This window comes from Lagopus leucura, unplaced genomic scaffold (genome assembly GCF_019238085.1).
Source record: "Lagopus leucura isolate 7727_CA_CO unplaced genomic scaffold, USGS_WTPT01 Super-Scaffold_73, whole genome shotgun sequence".
Lineage (NCBI taxonomy): Eukaryota > Metazoa > Chordata > Aves > Galliformes > Phasianidae > Lagopus > Lagopus leucura.
In genome coordinates this window covers 73,272,460-73,293,850 of record NW_024962252.1, presented here as the reverse complement: position 1 = coordinate 73,293,850, position 21,391 = coordinate 73,272,460, and the positions used below count along the sequence as shown (strand labels likewise).

Here is a 21,391-nt window from a genome sequence, read left to right as displayed (position 1 = left end):
GAGCCATGCTTGGGAACACAAGGAACAAAGCACTGGTTGGGGACTGGGCACAGAGATGAGGGTGGCCAGCCAAATCACAGAAGTACTACTTCAAGGCAAGCAGCCCGGCTCCCAGGCCCACAGATAAAGGTAGGTGAGATAAAACAGCTGCTTAGACTTGAAGGAGAACAAGCCTTGTTTAATCTAGAGCCCCACCTCAATGGTAGGATAAACAAAGAAACGGTACTTTAATTGGGCAAAGCCACTCTGAATCATTGTTTACATGGAACACAGCTCCGCAAAATTAAGTATCAAATCTATGGAAGTCCAAGGACTTGCAGTTGGTAACAAGGGTTCTTCTTGCCCACAGCCCTTCCTTGCACTTACTAAGAGCACTGAGATCCCAGTTAGACCCTAATGTCACACCCGCAGCAACACTGCACACTGCAGGCTGCCAGAGGTGATGTTAGGAAGGGCTCTCCATCCTAGATGGGTCAGCATCACACAGGAGAACAAACATTGGGCATCTGCCAGGCCTGGAAGAAAACAACACCATAACCCAAAGCAATTGCCCTGACTTCTACATTACAAAATCATTCCTAGCACAGGCTACAGAAGCAAACATCTGCCGAGAGTTTGAATCTTGGTCATTATGAGTCAGGGGGCACAATGAACCCATTGCATGTTCTGCATATTTTCCGATTCCACCTTTCCCTCCCAGATCACTGTCTCACGCTCTGTGCTTCCACTGACTGCTTCAAGTGCCAAGGGAAAACAATGTGCCTGTAATGACGGCTGGGACCCATATGCTCTGAGTCAGGATGGGCAGTACACCCAAATCAAAAGGGGCTAGTGGACCCCAAAGACCAGTAGGGCATTTCCACAGTCAGCAAAACTGTTCTTTGCTGGCTCATGTGCTGAAGATGGTGAACACACTGTTCATATCTTGTTTCTGGATCAGACAACATGCCACATGTACTACACAAAATGACAAATCACCAATAGAGCTGCAGCTGATGCCTCCAATGCAACATGACAGAACAGCAAACAATTCCTCCAGAATTTTTCATACAGGAGCAAAGTTTGGCCTTCACAAACATATCACAGAAACAGGAGTATAAAAGCGATTAATAGCATATAGCATTCAGAGATTGATTACTAATTAATAACTCAGATGAGCTTCTCCCAACACAAATCTAGCCTTGGCAGCTGTAAGGGCTTATTGCTTCCTAAGATGTTTCTCCAAGGATCTTCATGCAAAAGAAATCACCCCTGCTAAGGAAAGCTCCCAAGTACATACTTATCTTGAAATGCTCTCACTGAAGTGCTTGAAACTTAAGCACATGGGTAAACTTAAGTGTTTGCCTAAAGAGGGACAGACTCAAGCAGTGTGCTCTGGTTCAAGCACCTGATGTTTTCCAGGACCACTCATTGACCCTTGGCTATGTGCACTGGTTGTCAGCCCAGCCTCAATTGAGCACCTTGGGGTATAGTAGTTGAGCCAGAATTTACCTTTGATGGCAAGAAATAAGGTCCAGTGGCATACTTTGCAGCAACAACTGTCACACACTGCCTTTGTATCCATACCCTGAGAAGTCAGAGTTCTCCTTTGGTCACATCCAATCACCAACAAACTCATCGTGTCTCCCTAGCATATCCTCTCATTTCCCACTCGCCCTCAGCACAGCTGCTTCCTGCAGCGTCCACACTGTCTAGAGTGGAAGACGAATGTATTTATTTATTTATTTATTTTTAATAAATACAGTACTTTGACAAACATCAACTCTCACTTGATGAAGTTCAGTTTTCACCATTTAAAATCAACGAACATTCAAAACCTTTTAGCTGTTTCACTTCCAAATACCAGAACACAACTGAACCTGTCTGCCAGACTTGCTACGCATCACCAATGTCAGGGCTTATCAGGCCCTTGGCAAACATGCACAAACATGACCTTCATGTCTCCATTGCTTTATAGTTGGGTATTTTGGAAAAAAAAAAAAAAATTGGAAAAAATAAACAACAAAAAGCAATAAAACAAATCCATCTAACCTCATGCTGTGGAAGATGATCTACAGATTTGAAGCGCAGAGAACTTCCTTACCACACGAGAGAAGATAGGCTTCGTACCACTTGATTTCCAGAACATGGTACAAAAACATGCTGGAAATAAGGTACAAACTTTTTAAAGGACATCGAGTTATTCTTGTTTTTTGTTTTGTTTTTAAACCAGCAAGGAAAGCACAGCACCACCAGCTCAGCTCACATATTAGTCAGTTTGCTTCTAGAGTGTCTTTTGCCTGGCTCTTCCAGTGCAGCCCAGCAGCTGAGAGAGGCCACCCTGAAAGCCCAGCACTGTGCTTACCTGTTTGAAACCAGCACCTGGAGGTGGAAAAAAGTACAAGGATACAGGAGGACAGCACCTCCTCCAGCCTTCCTGCACAGCCGCCCGCCCGCTGCCTGCCTATCTATGCTGGAGGCCTGTCGCTGTGATCTGGCCACAGCCCTGAAAGCAAGCAGGGAGGCTGGAATTTCCCCCCTGGCAGCCTGCCCTCCTCTGATGCCACCTGACTGGCATCCTGATCAAAGCCTCTGAGGAATCCTGAGTGCAGAAGTCAGGGCCACACCATCCACCCGGCACGGGGACTGCCAGCAGGGTGACTGTTTTTTTCCACAGGGGGCAACAAAGGGACCAAGATAACACTGTGGGGTTCCACGTTGTGCAAACACCCCGACATTGACTCTCACCTTCTGTGGATCATCAGAAATCCACAGCCTTTTCAGTTCAGACTTCAGTGTTTGCTCTGAATGGCACACACGTGGCACCTGTGTGACTGGGCAGAGAAGACAGAGCTCATTCAGTGCCCCAGGCTCTACGAGAGCCAGCCAAGCTCATGGCAGCCAGGCCCAGGTCCCACAGAGCCTGTGCTCGACAGCGGGCAGAACTCCTCCCAGGATAGCATCAGATGACTATTTATAACGTGCTGTTTACCAACACTGAGCACTCCAGCGGTGGAAGCGGAGGACCTTGATGAGTCAAGAGAGTATGAGCACTCTGGATCAGATGAACCTTCCTCCTGTTACAGGAAGATCAGGAGTTCATGGGAAGCTGACCTAGGGTGGGGTGCTGCAGGATGGCTGATCATGTGCAGCTCCCTCCATGGCCACTGGACTTGAGGGTACACTCAGCACTTCTTATTAACAGGCACCTAAACTCTGGGCAATCTTCCTGTGAAAGGGAGAGAGTGCTGTTGATTAGATCCACCACACAAGAACGGGCCATCATCCTTAGCCCTGGAAGCACAGTGCCAAAGAACAGATTTAACACAGGGCCCCTGAAAGCCTCCTAACAGCTTGTGTGATGTTCTTCCAGCAGCTCAGTGGCTGATGTAACGCTGTGACAGGGAGTTCAGGCACTGCCCAACTCCTGTGGAGGAACAGCAGCCCTGCCAGTTGGTGAGCCTCTGGCAAGCACGTGGGAACCCGGCCCCAGCTGCCACTCTGCCTGCCTCCAACAAGGCCACCCATCACATCAACTCATTGCTCTTGGGCATCAAGCAAGGACACCTGACTGCCCTCAGCTGTGGGAAGAGACAAGCACAAGACAGTTTGGGCTCAAAGAGCGATTAAGAGCCCAGGTCCACAGGACTCCTGTTTGAAACAAGGCACCTGAACAACAAAAGGAAGAGTATCTCCCAGGGTTCCTTAAATTATGCAGGCCTCCTGTGGTGTCCAAGGCATACCCTGCCAGGGTATGAACCTTCCCAGCGAGAAACAGACCCTGCAGTGTTGTTACTGAGCTGAACACCCATATGGTTGCAGATCAGAGTCTTGAAACCCATCCAGGCAGAACAATCAGTGCCAACTCCTGGCTCCTCCTAAAGCCACCATCGCATTTTCCATTCCTTCCTTCGAGCTGAGCCCATCTGTCTCTCTGTGCCAAGCTCATTTTTAGAACCTCATATTTTCCTCTCCTTCTTGGAGAAAGTTATTACTTTCCTGTTTTCAGACACTCAGCACACCTTCCATACCACTAAACTGATAATGGACCTCCTGGCTCCATTCCCCTTTGCCATTTCCTGGATCCATCTTCTAAGCCATTGCACTTATCAGCCTCAAACAGTTTGGAGAGGACATGCACTTACATTAAGAATCTTGGATCGATTTCTGAGCTTCCACTTCTCCTAGCAGGCACAGGGAAGGTTGTTCAGTGGTCTCACCAGACAGCCTCAGCGTATATCCAATCACAGCTTGGAGTCCAGAGGCCTGGCTGGACCGCATAATTAGTGACAGAACCACAGGACATCATCAGATGTAGATCCTAGGGATTGTTGATCATCTCCAGGACAAGTGTGTTCCTCCTAGAAGCTCTGCTCATTCTCACATCCATGCCTTCAATGCTGATAAACCTTCAGCTTGACCTGACATGTAGCATGAGATGAAGGAGTGCTCCAGTGCATCACTTGGGTGTTGGATCTCTACCACAGCAGGGGCTTGCCAGGGAAAACATACCTAGGTACCTGTTGGTAAGCAGGCCTGTGACCCACCCACTCCTCCCACCACCAGCATTCACAGATTCACCCCCATGATCACCATCCAGCTCATCTCCTCCCACCCACAGCCATCCCTGCTGCCTCAAGTCACAGGCATGCTGCTGATACACCCCACACCTCTTCTGCCTGGCAGAGAGGAAAATTCCCATGGAAGCCCTCCCAGGAAGGCCAAATCATTAATTCACTGGAGCAGCTTGCTGTCTGCATATCCAGGAGAGCAGCATCATGCATTATCAAGTTTTGCCATTGCTAGTTCAGTCTTCCATCCAATGGTCAGGCTTGTCAGGACAGGATACACTCCCTGCTCTCAAGGGATGGGGGGTTGTGGTATGGCAGCCTGGTCTAGTGGTTGGCATCCTGCACATAACAGGGGGGTTGAAACTAGATGATCATCGTGGTCCTTTTCAACCCAGGCCATTCCATGATTCTATCACATGCGAGTTTGCCAGGCAGAGCCCCAGAAGCATCTCTTTTCCCCAAATGACATATATATATATATATATATATATTTTTTTTTTTCCTCAAAGAGTGAGAAAGAAAGTTTGTCCTGAAGTGCTCTGAAACTTATCCTGCACAAGGCTCCTGCAGGCAAAATGGGACATGAACACTCATGAACCTGTACGTGGGGATACCGAGCAGGAATAACGAAGCCAGCCTTGGCACGGGGGTTGTAGAAGTTGTTTTGCTGTTACTCCAAAACTCTGCTTGAGGCTACTAGAGCCAGCTCTGCAAAGAGGTAGTGCAACCAGCAGTGCAAGATGGCATCTAGGGGAGGCTACAACAGATTGATAAGGGTGATTGAGTGGACCAAAAACAGCCAGAGGGGGAAAGACAGGGTCAGAGGGAAAGCAGGCAGGCACACTTGCTGTGGACCAGACAGGCTCATGGTACTCTATAACTTTTCAGGACTAGGTTGGGTGTTCCCAATCCATGTACCCGCTCAGCCACAACGCATGAGTCCAGCCTGCGCTACTGCACAGATGGGCTAGTTTACCTTCTTGACGAGGTCTAAAAATACCTTTTCTCTATTGTTTGCAGTACTTACCATGACCCAAACAGCAAATCTCCCTTACCTGAAACCTGTGTTCCCCCCCCTCCCCATTTACCAGTCACTTGCCTTCAGCATACCAATAGATTGGTCACTCACACATTCTGTAAGCTCACTAGAACTGGACACTTCCACTGCTTCATCTGCCCGCTCCCTTCTCTTCCCAGTCTGAGCTTTTGGACAAGGCCATCCCAGACACCTTCCAGCATGGTCTCAGACACAGAGGCAAAGTCCCCAGTGATCAACATGTCTGCACAGGCAGAGTCTGCTGATGGGGGTGCAGTTATACTGGCAAAACCGCTTCTAGGTGTTTTGAGGTGGTAGAAGAAACCAGACTGAGAAGTTGGAGCATTTTTGCCAAAATAACAGATCAGTAGAGCAACCAAAAGAGGCCGTCCCACACCTCAAACCAGCCAGAAGACTGTAGGTGTTTTGAAGGAGACACCCAACGCACCCACAGGCACGGCCCAGATGAAAAATCACCACCACCAGAAATATTTCCATGCCTTCATCCATTGCAGAGGCGCACCCTGTGCCCACCAGAACAGAACTACAGCTGCTGTTCCATATGTCTCTCCTGGAGCAACTCTGGCTGTAGGAGATGCTCCCCAGAACAAACACAAACGCCTACTGAGGTTATTTCCTGCACACCCAAATTCTGCTCTCATCTAAATGGAATAATACTTGAGAAAAAAAGTACAAAAAGCAGTGACACACTGCGGGAGGGGGGGATTCTCCCCAGTGTGCATCAAAGCATTTATTTCCCCTGACTTGCAGCAACAGTCAAGAGCTATCTATTCATTAGCTTTGAAGTTCCTCTTACCACAGACAAGAAAAAAAGATGAAGACGTGAGAGTGCAAGATGCCATGAGCTCTAGGCAGTGGGGATTTACACAGGATTCATCCTCATCAGGCAAACTGGATCATCTTTATTTTTAACAGCATTACAGCGTTAGTGGGTGAAAGGGAAGCCGTGGATGTAGCGAGATTTTAGCAAGCCATCTGCTGCAGCAGCTCACCCAATCTCCCTCTCAAGGTTTCTTCATTGGGCTATGACAGAAGCATTGCCTCTCAGACTGGAAGCTGACTTAGTGAACCTCAATACAACAGCAGCCACAGGTGATAATGCCCTGGCCCATAGGCTGGCCAGGACTAGAGGCAAGGGTGATGTTTAGTTTTATTCATCTTTGACCCCAGTGACGAGTTTAGAAGCTGGTGGGTAGGCTCCCAGGTATTTGTTTGGCAAGGAAGCCAAGTGCCACAAGGGGAGGGATGCAGTCTATCACTCAAAGAGACAGATGGGCTGAGGCAAGGAAAAGCAGGGAACAATCGTAGGGGCACAAGCACAGAGAGTGCATGAAGGGCATCACTGCGTATTAGCTGAGCTCAGGCTAGTGCTTGCTTTCTGTTTAAGAGGTGTCTGTCTCCTCACAAGGCAGAGGAGTCCCAAGGAAAAGGCTAACACAAACAGCAAGGCAGGATGTGCTGAGAAAGTGGTAACAGGTTGCAGGGAAGGGGTGAAGACAGAGACCTCCAGCTGCCTATTTGGCCCTGGAGGTGATCACAGCCCTGCATTTTTCATGCTATCCTTTACAGCCTGGCATCCCTACCCTTCCAAGCTAATGACACACAGTCATAAGACGTGTTATGCTTATGTAGGATAACTAAGTCCCACCTTAATCTTTTCCTTGATTAGATAAACAGATTGATCTCCTTATGTTTCTCACCATAAAGATTCATCTCCAGCCCTCAGATTATTTTGTAGCGCTCTTCAATTTTTCAACATCCTTTTCTGAGCACAGACACTGGATTTAGATAAGAGTATTTTAGTCTCAGTCTCCTGAGCACCTTCTCCTGTAGTATTCATATTCCTATGGCTACTCATTGCTTCCTCTGCAGGTACCAAACATTTCATGTAATCTAATATGACCCCTTCCACCCTGGCAGTTAGAGGTGAGATTCTTCATTTCAAGGCACAGCCAGCTATAATATGTCCATATTTAAGAACTATTTGCCAGTTTGTTAAAAAAAAAAAACAAAACCTAAAACAAACCTCAAAACAGATACAAAAACTGACAAAAATCTTCAAGATAGCCTTTCCTGCTTCACCATCTCAATTGATTCACCACTACAGGTGAAATGATTTCCCACCCCATCTTCAAAGACAATCAACTACAGTCTTCGAGCAGCACACTGCTGTACATTCTTGAGAAAGTTCCCTCTTCCACCTTTTTTCCTCAGGCTAACTCAGTCCTAACTCTTTACATCCTCCCTCCCACACTGTATTTCTAAAGACCTTCATCGTTTCTGTTGCACTGCTGGACACTTTTCTTGTTTGTGCACATCCTTCCAAGGATCTGAGCCTATTGCCTCAGTAATCCCCCATCTATGTCAGGGATAGCAGTAATTATTTCCTGCACCTTAGAGGTGACACTCCCAACACAGCCTGGCACAAGGCTTGTGCTGTGTGCCCCTCCCCAGCAAAGCGCTAACTCATCCAACTCCCAAATCCTGGTTACACCAACATTTCCCCCAGCCCTGCCTCTGCCCTAGGCAGGGTGTCCTGCCAGGGAGAAGTGCTATCAACCTGCACTTTGAATGCAGCTTTCAACCAGTCGCACATCCAGCTGAGGGATGCTTCCCGTCTCCCACCCTTTCCCCATTTGTTTATGAGGCTGACACATGGGCCAGTGACAGAGGCTGACTCAAGTTAGGATCTATAACATCCATCGCCCCCGCTCAGCTGCTAGGCGAGCCATCCTTCTGGGCAAGGGAACTGACTGATGTGATGCAGTATTGTCCAGGCAAAAATACATTGGTGGCTTTTCAAAATCAGCATATTCTCTTAGCACAACAGACACTGCTGCTCAGCCATTTATTCCAGTTTATTTAGACTACCTGGTTGTAGCCCTATTCTTTCCCCCTATACATCAAACCTTGAGATTTTCCTCTGCTACGTGTTCTTCAGCATGGCTGCTCACCACACAAAAACTGCCCTAGCTTATTAAGTACTCAGGTGAATTTCATAAAGCTTTGTCCACTTGATTACATCTAATTGACCTAAATGGTCATCACCTGTTTTTACTTCACTTGTGCTTGGATTCACTTTTTAAAATTAATTCCTCTAAATCCCTCATCACCCTTGACCTTCTGTTCCAGGTGAAGACAGAGTTCCTACTTACTGTCACCTTGCATTTGTTCTTCTCCACTCAGCCAGTTCTTTGCTTTGTCCAACAGCAATGACCCTCCTGCTGCAGCCAGTCTTCACATGGTTTTGTGTCCAGCACAAATTCAGTTCCTTCCTCCAGATTCATAATGTTGCAACTCATGTCAAGTGAACTGCTTTTCTACAGTGAGTAACAACAAACCCTTGGGCAGTTACCGCGGTGTAACAGGCACACGGTAATTTGTTAGCAGGTCTATGCCTCAAGTATAGAGAGAAGCCCAGCCAAACCAAATCACCAGCTTGAACACAGTCACCCCAGGGAAGATGTCTGCCTCACCAGCAACACCAGAGCCCAGTGTTTCATACAATGGGAAGCTAGATAACAAGTACAGAGCTGAGGGATGCATCTGTTTTAAGACCTTCCCTAGACCCATGGCACTAGGTTTATTATCAAGTCAGAAGCAGATACCCTCCCCAGCCCTGCAGTACTACAAGGCTCTGCCTGACCTTCAAACAGAAGACACCAGCTGATGATGACTGCTTCAAGCAGGAGATGAGGCCTGCAGCCATCTGGGTTTCCTCTAAGTAACAGACAGTACCAAGACTGTCTCATTCCCCAGCTTTGAAGGAACAAGAGATAGAGCCTACCAACAGCCACTGTTTAATTCGTGAAAGCACCAAGTGCAAGCTAGAGCCCCACTGGCTGCTACTCAGAGTTGAGGTCTGCAAGGAATTTAGCGCAGGAACCCTCAGGGAAAAGGGGAGAAGCAAAGGTGAGAGCAGGACAAGAAAAACAAGGCAGTGGAAGCTCACAGTACCTTCTTCAGGCAGGGAAAATGAGGGGCTCTTTGGTGGCTGCTGGGTTTTGGAAGCTTAGGAAATGTCTGCAGAAGACAGCAAGCAGAGACAGGCATGAGCCCTGCCTGCAGCCACTGCCTCCAGGTGCTGACAGGAGACCTAGCTTGGAAGATGCAGAAAGTTCTGCAAGCAGGATCCCCACCTTGCCAGCACTAAGCAACTACAAACTTGTGGAGGCAGAGCTGGGAGATAGGCAGGCAGCATCGACATGGGATGCCCCATCCCTGGAGGTGTTCAAAGCCAGGTTGGATGGGGCCCCAGGCAGTCTGATGTAGTATTCGATGCAGGGGGGGTGAAGCTTGATGATCCTTGAGGTTCCTTCCAACCCAAGCCATTCTATGACTCTTTGACATGCAGGAGCAGTGAGGAAAACAGAAGCATTTGCAGTACTGTTTAGCAATTACATGCACATAGAGAGTACCTAGCAAAAAGGAGCAAACACTGCAGAGACACACGGAGAAAAGCATTCACATCTCACATTTTGCAAGGGAGCCTCCGCCTCCTGCAGCTGATCTGGAGCAGAGGGCAGAGAGCAGTGCCAACCACAGGCCTGCAGCCTCACAGAAAAGCTATTTCACACTGTGAGCCTCTGCTTCACAGGCCTGGTACCAGCACCACAAATCTTGCCCTCTCTCTCTTGCACTGTGTGTACTCACACACACACACAAAAAATAATTCCTGGATTTTTTATTTACTCATATTTATCAGGAATCCATCCATCATAGCCAGAGCACAATCAAAGCAACCAAGCCAGCAGGCATACTCACAGACCTGGGGCTGCAGGGGCCAGAAGCTGGACTGCACCAAGAGCACCAGGGGTCCCTACTGGAGCTCACAATGTGTCAGTGCAAAAACTGCCGCTCGCAATGGCTGCAGCCATCACACTGACCAGGGATGAAAGCAGAGCCATGCTTGCACACAGGCACTTGCTTTCTGTGTTCTCAGCTCCAGCAGAGCCTCGGGGGAGCTGGGAGGAGCGGGAGGCACCAATCTGACACCAGACAAAGGCCTTCCTCTGAGTCACGCAGCATCCCCACGGACACAGCCCAGCCGCTCCCTTCCCTGCCACCTCCGCCATCGGGCCAGACCCGGCACTGCGTGCCTAGTTTGGGGCACAGCACCTCCATGTCCCTTCCACGGGGCTGGGCTGTCGAAGGGCAGTGCAACACCCGGTGCCACGGGGAAAGGCTACTTCGGCTCAGTTGCCATGGGGATGGAGATGCAGCCCAGCACAGGCAGGAAACGCAGACTCACCCGAGGGCAGGTGCCTATGGGAGGGGAGAGGGGCTTCGGGTCCGAGAGAGAGGTGTGGCCCCTCTCCTTTGTTCCCACCCCCCGGAAAACAGCTGTTAATTAAAGAAGGTCTTAACAGACGTGGAAACAAACACGTTCTCCAAACATCCCCATACTCTCACTTCATCTCTGCACCAAAAAAGCTCTGGGAAAGCTCCAGCCCGCTCTCCAGTGAGCCCCACCATCATCCTCGCCTCCGTCATCAGAACAAAGCTGATGCTTTGATATGCAAATCCGCCATCGGATCCCTAATCGTGCTGCCTGCAGGCAGCACAACACCACACACAGGGGCCTCCTTTGCCTGGGAGCTGCAGCCCCTCGTAGACCCCATCGCAAGGATGGGCACTGATGGAAGGAATGCACACTGAGATCAAAACCACCATGCCAAGGGTGCAGGAGGCAATGTGGGCAGCTGGCAGGGCCCCACTCAGTGCCATTCGCTCACTGAAAGCACGACTACAAGACAGGAAAGACAGGCCATTGGTGTACAGGTTTCTGCTGCAGGTCTCACACTCACAGAGACGTTCTTTGCATCCTTGTTCTTAGAAAGAAGCATATCCTACTTTATTGTATAAACATTTATCAGAAGAAAGCCCGTTTCCAGGCCATTTTCTTGATACTGTGAAAGCCTGAGCGAGAAGACAACAGCAGCACATAGCTCGACACCTTCCTTTTGCTGCTTCAACTCCTGACCCCGGGATGCTTCATGACAGTGACACCACGCTCCGGTCAAAGGGGAAGAAACCGGAGCATCGCAAGGCTCAGAGCAATACTCCCAACAGGAAAATCGACACCTCAGAACACAGAGTAGCCTCAGTTCCTCCCAAGGTTACCAGCGGCTGGAAATAGAACAAACCTGGGGCAACCAAGCACACCCCTGAGCCCAAGCAGAGCCTGCTCCCAGCCTCATCTCCATCACGCTTCTACACCCAGGTGAGGGCTGCAGGTGGGCCCCAGCCCTTAAGGACCGTAAAAGAGCCCGGCACGAGAAAGACCCTCCCAGGCGGACGCCAGCTAAATGCAGTCAATAGGATCCACGTCTTTAAAGCACTGCTATTATTTCCGATAGGCACGGAGCCTTCCCGCAGCCGGTTCCGAGGCCAGCGCTCAGCTCCGCGAGCTCTGGAAGCATTAAGGCGGGGGGCTGGAAGGGGGTGCGCTCGCAGCCTGAGGCCCGCGGAGCTTCGTCCCACGTACGGGCGGGGCACCCGCGGGGCCGTCCAGAAGACACCGCAGCAGCGGGCAGCGAACACCCCGCGAGGCCGACGCGGGGCCGAGCGCACGGGGAGGGGACGGAGCGAACGGCCCCGCGGTCCTAGCTTCGTCCTGCCGCGCTCAGCACGGGGCCCGTCCCGGGCGGGCCGTAGCCGCGCCGCTCGCCGCCCGAGCGCAGCCCGGCGCGGCCGCGGGCTTCTCCCCACTCCAAGATGGCAGCCCCCCGCCCCAGCCGGCCTCGCCGCCCTCCTTTCCTCCCCCCTTCCCCGAGCCCTTCCCGCCGGCCTCGCCGCTCCCTGCGATGCCGCACCGCTTACCCTGCGTCAGGCGCGGACGGGCTCCCGGGCTGCTGCTGCCGCCGCCCCGCCGGGCGCTGCGGTACCGCGCTGCGCTACGCCGCGACGGCAGGGAACGATCGGCTCGGCTCGGCTGGGCTCGGGGCGGGGCGCGGCCTCGAGCGGGCGTGGCTTCGGCACCGCACAGCGATGGGCGGGGCCTGCGGGCGGCGGAGCGCGCGTGCGCATTGTCGGCGGGCGGAGGGCCGCGGTGCCGCTGAGGTGCGCGGCGGGTGTGGGGGCGGTCGGTGGGCTGGGGGCGAGGCGGGGCGCGGCGCGGCGCGGGCGTCCGGCGTCCGGCGTCCGGCGGTGGCTGTGTGGGAACAGCCGTCTCTGTCGCCGCCGGTGCTGGAGGTCGCCGATCCTTAGGCCTTCCGGGCGGGCCTGGCTGCGGCCTTGTGCAGATGGCGCCTTGTGCAGATGCCGCCTGCGCCGATCCTCGTGGGCCGGGGAGGAGGGAAACGCGGAGGCTGCTCTGGCGCTTACACGCGGCCGCCGTGTCCTCCGGAACGCTTTCTTCGTTTCGGGATCCTTTGGGGACCGTGCTGCCAGGGTTAGGCTATGAGTGGTTGCATGGCGGGATGGAAGTGGGATTCCTGTGCCCTGATGTGCAGCGTGGACCAAGCGGTGCTGCGTGCTGTGGGGACTCGGGAAGTGTGTGTGCAGCCTGGGCCCTGCTGCTTAGCCCCCTAAACCCTCCTTTGGAGCAGTTCCTTTCGAAGAGAGCTACTAGCATTCACCTTTCTGTGGACAGCTGACCTAGGTCAGTGGTTCCTGACTTCTGTTGTGTTCTTTTTCTTAATGATGGAGCTGCCACTCCCCACCTTCTCCTTCTTGCTTGGCTCCTTTTCCCTGCCATCACACTTCAGTGCTTGCGAGTTGGTGATCACGCCTTGCTGGTTAGGATTAGGTCACACAGGTTGCGGCTGCAAACAGGATGTGGGCTTGTGGCTTGCTGTCTGTGGTCCTGTTCTGAGACCTCAGTGCTTTTAGATGTAGTGGAGATGCAACCAAAAGGAGATAGTAGCAGTGAGATAGTGGTCTGCAAGTTGTTCTCTCAATTTATGTGTGACTCCAAAAGACACTAGCGAGGACAGGTTTTGCCTCCATCCCCACAGACCACATGAGTGCTTCTGGGATTGGAAATCTACTCTGTCACCCTTTTCCTTTGACCTTAGGAAGTTCTCTCTTTGGCTTAATTTCCTGCTGGTTGCCCAAGGAGGCTGTGGATGTCACATCCCTGGAGGCATTCAAGGCCAGGCTGGATGTAGCTCTAGGCAGCCTGGTCTGGTTGTTGTCAACCCTGCATGTAGCAGGGGGGTTGAAACCGGATGATCACTGTGGTCCTTTTCAACCCAGGCCATTCTATGATTCTGTGATACACTGGGAACAGTCCATTGCTATTTTAGTACAGCACTGTGGATATGAACGTATGTAATGTATTAATGTGCTTGGATACTGGAACAGATATAAGTACCTTAGAGCTGGGACTTCTGGGTATTTAAAATAACTAAAGTAAGTTTTCCATTAAAGCTCTTTTTATCTGCTTTTCCTGATTGTGCAAATGAGGTTAGCATGTTTCACTGGAGAGCTTTTAGCAGATGTACCTGCAATGAGTTGCTGTTGGTAACTCAGATCAATAAATACCCTGTTTAATAGCTAATACTACTCATAAATGGAATTCATGAAGACTTAATTCCTCTTTGTGAATTTGGCCTTTCTGCCTGTCATTAGTGCAAAACCAGTTGTCTTGGTAATGGGTATCTTGTGTATTTTTAACATACCCAAGCCCTTAATCACATCGCTTCCTTTACGAGGATGGCCATGAATGGATCGACCCCACAACTCTCTTCTGCCTCTTGCAGCACACCCTGACAGGCATTCCATAAATAAACCCATCGTGCCCAAGTAGGGGTTTGGGTATTTGCATTGCACATATTGTCTTGGATTTATTTCCTGTATTTTAATAATAGATGGCAGATGCAGGTCAAATCTTTGTGGTGCCCAGAGCGTGTCTTTTTTCATCTCTTAGAATGCTGGCCCCCACTATTTGACGGTTCAGATCACTTTGTATTTTGACAGCAGCTTTTGGCCTCAGGACTTGCTTTGCACATCCGTTGACTCTCCCTGTGGCCTGTTTGTGTGGGTGAGTTACAAGCTGAAATAGAAATAACTGAATGATTGTGGAACTACAGCTCTTCAGGGGGAGCAGGGAGCAGATGTCATTTCTGATTTCTCATTAAAAAGGAAAGCCATACTGGATTGCTAGCTAATAGCATTATTTAAAAGTACTTCTACTCTAGGATGCAGGCAAAATAAGAATGACATCTTAACTGGGTTTTAGGCTTTGCACCATTGATTAAAAGCTTGGTCAGAGCTGTTTCACTGTTCCATTGAGTGTTCAGACAGATGTTTTTAGTGCTCCCATGACTATATTAGTAGAGCAGATTGATACTGAGTGTTGTGAGATGCATTTGTATTTTTTGCTGAAATCGAAGAGATTCTTCTCTCATCAGAATCTCTCGAGCTGCTCTCCCAATGTAAGTGAAGGGAGATTTGCCAGTGTTCTGCCACATCTTCTTGCTCTGGCATTCATGCAATCAGGCTACAAACAGTACTGTCTAACAAGAATGCTGGAGCCAGTATTCTAACAAGTATGCTGGAGCTTTAGCCTGTGGTAAATATAAATCACTTCTTTAACCATCTGGGAAGGTGGTGAAGGTAGTGGCTTTAATATGGTACTTGAAAATGGTGCGGTGGGTAAATAACTCCCAGAAGTGTGAAACTAATGAAGAGCCCCTTTGTGGTGTGGTTTTTGAACTTGATGTCAGTCTGTTGCACTGGATGTGGTAATGCTGAAGGGTCCTTGAGATGAGAAGGGAGTGTTTGCCATAGCGAGTTATTGCGTGTTGAGTCTGACTCAGTGAAGTAGAAATTGGGTCACCCTAGTGAGTATCTGATTAGCAGACTCCTCCCCCTTTTCAGAATCTGAACTCAGTCTGAATTCTGGGTGAATTTTTAACTGGTTTGTGGAGCAGGAAGAAGCTGTGTGCCTCTAAGATTTGGATTTCAAGAACTTGAGTCTCTCCAGCCATGAGAAAGAGCCACTGCTAAAACTGAGGTGCTTTTTAATACTACTCTTGCCTCATATGAACGACTTTGAAGTTAATCCTCCTTGAGCTGGAAGTTGGACTAGCTGACCTCCAAAAGTCTCCTCCAAGGTAATTCCTTGATCAGGAGCACATGAGTGACTAAATGCAAAGCACCAGTGCTATTTCTCCTGTCCAGGCTACGGCAGAGTGCACTCCTCCATCAGCTGGGCAATACCAACAGCAGACTTCCTAGGAGTTAGTGCACACATGCTCCTGGTTGGATTATGGTTATAATGGTTATAGGGATACTCTTACCATGTGATTCTGAGCAGTGAAGTTGGATAAGGGGCCACAATCGGAGATCCACCTTTGGGAGCAATCCCAGGTCATGTGCATTCCCCAAGCATGTGCTAAGCACAGCCTTCTTCAGAAAGTGTGAGACAACATCAGCTCTGGAAAGGAGGGGACTTTCATCTCCTTAGTAGCATTCAGCCTTTGGCACCGGCTCTGAGTGCTTGTGCTGCAGTGAATGACTTCTCTGCCCTTGCAAGTTTAGTTTGGTCTTAGCTCCTCCACAGTGGGCAAAACAAAGGGCAAAGGAGATCAGGTGTCTGTTCCAGCCACAGAGGGAATGAGGTAGAACTGGGCCACACTGAGGAGTGCTGGAACCAGACCCAAAGGGTAGGCTGTGTCTGGAAGGGAAGCTGGCTTGTTCCTACAGTTAGGGGTATGATTCATTGTTCAGAAACCCACTTGCACCCTTCCTTGCGTGCTGGGCTCCTTGCCACAGAAGCATTCTTCCTTCTGCCCTGAACCTTCTTGCACACTGGAAATATTCTGTTTACTCAATTCCGAACAGGATGCTGCATTCCAAGTAATCAATCACTCAGAGTTTCTTAGTTTATGACACATCTTAATATACTGAGGAATAATTCCTAGCAGCGAAGGGATACTGAGTCATGTGGAAAAATAAACAGTCCTTGTACACTTTAAACTGTTGATGCTTCACTCAGAAGTTTTGTAACTTCAAACCTTCACTGCTGCCACAGGGTAGAAACAAGCGGTGACTCCTCCTGAGACTGGGTAGTGAGTTCACAGTTTAGGCAGCACTCTGGGGCTCTGACACATGGCCTTGAGCACGCTGAGCTGGTTGTGGTGTTGCTGTCCCTCTGACAGTGGGCAGAGCATGTTCCTGTCCCTGCCCTGCAGCCCAGGGCTGTCAGCCCTACGCAGCTGTGAAGGCGATGGTGTCCTCCCCAGAACACACCTCTCAGAGGCAATAGAGAGGTTGACTCAGCAGTGCTGCTAGTTTAGGTCTTCTGGTGAGCTCCGAGGCCTTGCTGTGCTGCTGGAGGAATTAGGAGCACTCTTGCACCCTGGGTTTGAGTTTCGTGCTGGGAAGCAGCACACCCATGTGCAGAACAGGACACGGGCTGTTCTACCTGCTGGCACAGGGCGTAGGATTACAGCAAGGGAGTTAAGCTGAGGTTGTGTAGCAATCCTAACAGCAAGGCCAGGTAATCAGGCCTTGATAGCCAGCGACACTGTAAATACTGCAGGGCCTTGTTTTTTGCTATGCTTGCACTTTTAGGTGAGGCACTGTTGAAAAATACAGCCTCCCTGGGGTCTTTGTTTTAGTGCAGGAGTGGTAGAGGTGAGCTCAGAACAGATACCCTGAGTCATCCGGAGACTTCATCTTCTGCCCAACAGAAATGTGGCTTTGTTATCGACTAAATGTAAGTGCTGATTATAGCTTTTATCTATTCCAAACCTGCCTGGGTGACAGCTGAGATGGTTTGTCACACATGGGAGAATGCATGTTTCGCTCAGGGTGCTCTAAGGAGAAGTTAGGTCATCTTTATTAAAAAAAACAGTTTTACAACACAGGACTCCAGAATTTGGCCTTATGCTCAATACCAGCAAAGAGAGATAAGTGGTCCGTATAATTTTAGTGTTTAGAGAGGAGAGAAGCAGGGCAGATGCTGGTTATGCTGCCAAGGTCTAGGTGGGCATTGTGACACAGCAAGCTGCAGTCAGAGAGAAGTCTCACTCTGTGTGAGCTGGCCTGAAACAGGATGGCATCGGCATCCTTGCTGCTTCTTGCTGTTGCTTGGATGTGCTGCCATAGCTGCCTGGGTCATTGTTCCTAACCCATGTCTGGCAAAGTGAGCTGGGATCAGATAAGCTGTTGTGACTGACTCAGCAGGCTGGTCCTGATCCATTTGACAGAATGGGGCTAAGGAGCAACTAGGGATGCAGTTAGGGAAGAGGGTACAGTCATCTCAGAGGTTAGCCTTGTAACCTGGTTCTGCTGTGATCAGGGTAGTGTTTTGGTTGGGATTGAGCAAGCACTGTGAAGGCATGGGAAGCTTTTCCTTCTGGGCAGCTGTAACAAAGCAAGATTGGTAGGAGTGAGATGTTGGGCTCCAAACAATGCTCAACAGCTTGTATATGTACAAGGGGAATCCCTCATTGGTGGTTGAGCTGTGTTTGTCTAGCAGCTTGTGTTTTGATGCTTTGATGCCAGTCTGCAGAGCATCTCTGGCTTTTTGCCTGGTCTTGTAGGCAACACTGATAGCTTTTACTGGTCACTCTAGTTTCTAAATTAGAAGCTGTTCACATCCAAAAATTCTCAAAGTTGTTTGTTGTTACATGGTTCACAGTGCACAGAAGAGCCTTTAACCTTGTGAGAAGACTGCAGCTCAGGGGTACTGAACTCAGCTTTATAGTATAAGCATCTCAATTATATTCTCTAGTGAATTCAGGCAGAGGCTCTTGCTGTGCTTTGTAGCACACTGGTGATGCTGTTAGAACTCTGTATGCTGAGGATTACAAATGTACAAAAAGTTGCTGAAACCCTAGTGTGTGATTGCCATAAGAAAAAGGGATTGAAAAAAATTCTGTACAATGCCCAGAGTTCATAATTCTCTTATTTCTTAACAGGGCAGCTTACCAGAATCCAAATGGCTCTCTTGCACAGGCAGTTGGGATTTTCCTTAAGCCATCTGAGCAACGCAGTCATCCAGCGACACCTCAGGTGATTTTCAAATCCTGCTTTTGGTTTTATTTTCTTGCTTGGAAGTGATGCTATTAAGTATATCTAGCGTAAGATATAGTATTTCTAATTAAAAAAGAATAATGTAATATAAGAAAAATATCATAGATGTCTCTTTGCAGATTGTGAAGTGAACCCAAGTAAATGCAAGTTCCTGGCAGTCAGAACTGCCATTCAAACTCATGATTCAAACTCTGCAGACATTCCATGTTCTCTAAACTCTCCATTTAAGTTTTAACATGAGCTCCTTGCTCATCCATGCGAGTCTCCTGCCACTTTTTCCTGGTTTTTATGCTTAGGGATGCGCTGATCTTGAGCTTGGAGGAAGTGGTGCTTGAACCAACTCTCTTGGCTCCTTTTAGTGCTCTAACCCACAGGATACCTCTAACTAGGTCTTTGTAGAGATCAGAGTTGGCTTTCCTGATGTCCAGGACTTTAGACGTTCAGACCAGAGTTCTGATAATTGCCCTGTTTCTTCCATATAAGACCCTGAGCACTATCTCATGGTCTCTGCAGCCAAGGCTGACCTCAGTCTTCACATCCCAAATCTTCCTTGTTTGTAAGAATAAGATCCAGTGGCACACGTCTTCTTGTCAGCTCTTCCACCACATATTTAAAGGATATGCACTGACAGTGAAAACCCTGAGACAAGGAGTGCTGCTGCTGGAACGCAAGTCAGCAACCTGAACTGAGAAATCATTCCTGTGTGGTGAGCTTGCTTTTGGATGTGGGGACTTCCACTCTAAGACTGTGTCAAAAATGAGAAGAAGAGTCCACCTTGTGCAGTTATCTTGTCTAACAGTAATCAGGCAGTCACACATTCATAGTTGTCAGTTTGCTACTGCTGCTTTCTTTTTGTGCAGCCTAGGTTTCCCTTTCTCCCTCTGGCAATGCTCCTCCTTTAAACTTCTGCTGTTCTGCCTTCTGTGTTGTGCAACCATAACCTGGCAGACAGAGGAATGGAGTGTGATAAAAGAAGAACAATTCCTGAAAGGGAAGTTAAATTCTCAGCTTATCCCTGCTGCTCTCAAGTGTATTCAAAGTCAAATCTACTGATTTAGAACCATGCAGTGTATTGCTGTTATTTATTGCTACTCCTGATATTCCCACAGTGCAAGCAGACACAGAAGGGAATCTTCTTTCTGGGCTCCTCCCACATGGGGATGGTGATTCTAATTGGCAGCAGCTTAGCACAGCCACAGTGGGACTCAGAGTTCTCATTGAGAGCAGAATAAGGTTGGTGAGAGCACCTCATGCACTTCACTGAGGAGGAGATTGGTCAGAAAATTGCTGGGTACTGTGTACAAGACTGAAAGAGGCTGACTTGAGTCTTAGCTTCCTGTTTGTGGGAGAAGCAAGTGCATTTTTTTTGGTTGTAAATTGAAGTTGAACTGAATCATCCACAGTTGCTTTAAAAAAAAAATAAAATACAGGCAGTAAATACAAGCCACTCTTCTTTTAGTCATGTTTCAGAGTAGAACCGTTGTCTTATGTTTGATGTTTACTGAAGAGTGTGCAAAGCTCGTAGTAGCATCTGGCTTTCAGAGAACGCACTGAATGCAATGGATGTGTCAGCCATATGGTACGTATTTGTTGCTGGCGACTTCTGAGTGGTTTTGTAGGCACAAGATCCCGTGCTGGCTTTGCCCTTGCTCCCCAAGGATTACTGGGGAGATCTGTCTCTCATTCTTTCCTGTCTTTTGCCAGTGTCAGTGGAGCATGCCGAGCAATACAGAAACTCACTCGCGTGCGAGTGGTGGACAACAGTGCCTTGGGAAACGCGCCCTACCACCGGCCACCAAAGTGTATCCACGTGTATAACAAGACTGGAGTTGGCAAAGTAGGAGATAAGATCCTTCTGGCTATCAAAGGAGAAAAGAAGAAGGCTTTGATTGTAGGACACAAGATGCCTGGTCCTCACATGACGCCTAGGTTTGATTCTAACAATGTGGTGCTCATAGAAGACAACGGAAATCCGTTAGGAACTAGAATAAAAACACCCATACCCTATATCCTGCGGCAGAGAGAAGGAGAGTTCTCCAAAGTTTTGGCCATTGCCCGCAACTTTGTGTGAGAGTTAAAGATTTCTGGCAATCCTGTTCATACCCTTTCCTACAGTACCTGTTCCTTGGTCCTTTTCTAGAAAAAGGTGAAACACGCAGAAGTTGAGGTCAATTAAGAATCTCTTTTCCTGTTTATGACATACAAACAGCTAATTTAAATTCTGAAATGCCTTGTTTTTCTCCAGAAGAGAAAACAGCATGTTTGGGAAGTGGTCCTATACTAACACTGCTCTGCTGGTGTTACTTTGGTCTCCAGTTATTAAAGTAAGAAGATGAAAATCTGCATTGTTTTGTACTGCTTATGCTCTGTTTTCCCTATTTCGACTGTTCACAGTTCTGCTGGAGCAAGACACAAAGCCCAGTCCCTGGCCTGATGGTTCTGGAATGTACAAAATGGATTCACTTATAATAAAGTAGGAGAGATGAGAGCAGTGTAATGAATTGTTGGTCCTTTCAAGAAAAGTGTTAGTTTCCACATCTTTGCCTCAGAAAGAAGATTTTAGGAGTGAATGGGATAGGGAAAACCTGATGACCTGCAACTTTGGTGGTGTGCGGTTGAACAGGACATAGCAGAGCTGGGAAGGGAGGGAGAATGTGGTAGGTTTGGGACATGGCCTATGCTTTCCACCTGATCAACCTCAGGAAATTAACTTCTGTTCTCTCTGGACAGTACAAGGGTTGGGTTGAGACTGAAAGTTTGACAGGAAGAAACATTTCAGTTCCAGGCAGCTTTT

General features: G+C 48.9%; 2 protein-coding genes across 5 annotated transcripts in view; one reads left to right on the top strand and one right to left on the bottom strand.

The window, feature by feature from the left end:
- The window catches only part of TMEM63B (transmembrane protein 63B), a 38,475-nt gene extending 25,991 nt beyond the window's left edge, over positions 1-12,484 (bottom strand). For 3 of the 4 annotated variants that reach the window (XM_042881824.1, XM_042881839.1, XM_042881847.1), the window contains exon 1: positions 12,430-12,484. The gene's annotated coding sequence lies outside the window, so the exon portion shown is untranslated. Of the gene's footprint in view, positions 1-2,344; positions 2,432-12,429 lie in introns of those variants that run through there. The other variant, XM_042881830.1, reaches the window with a different exon arrangement.
- Positions 12,485-12,852: 368 nt separating this feature from the next.
- Positions 12,853-21,083, top strand: MRPL14 (mitochondrial ribosomal protein L14). The gene is made up of 3 exons (XM_042894323.1): positions 12,853-13,000; positions 18,483-18,576; positions 20,302-21,083. Exons 1-3 carry the CDS (start codon positions 12,868-12,870, stop codon positions 20,666-20,668), a joined length of 594 nt encoding a protein of 197 aa, XP_042750257.1. The 5' UTR covers positions 12,853-12,867; the 3' UTR covers positions 20,669-21,083.
- Positions 21,084-21,391: the final 308 nt, after the last annotated feature.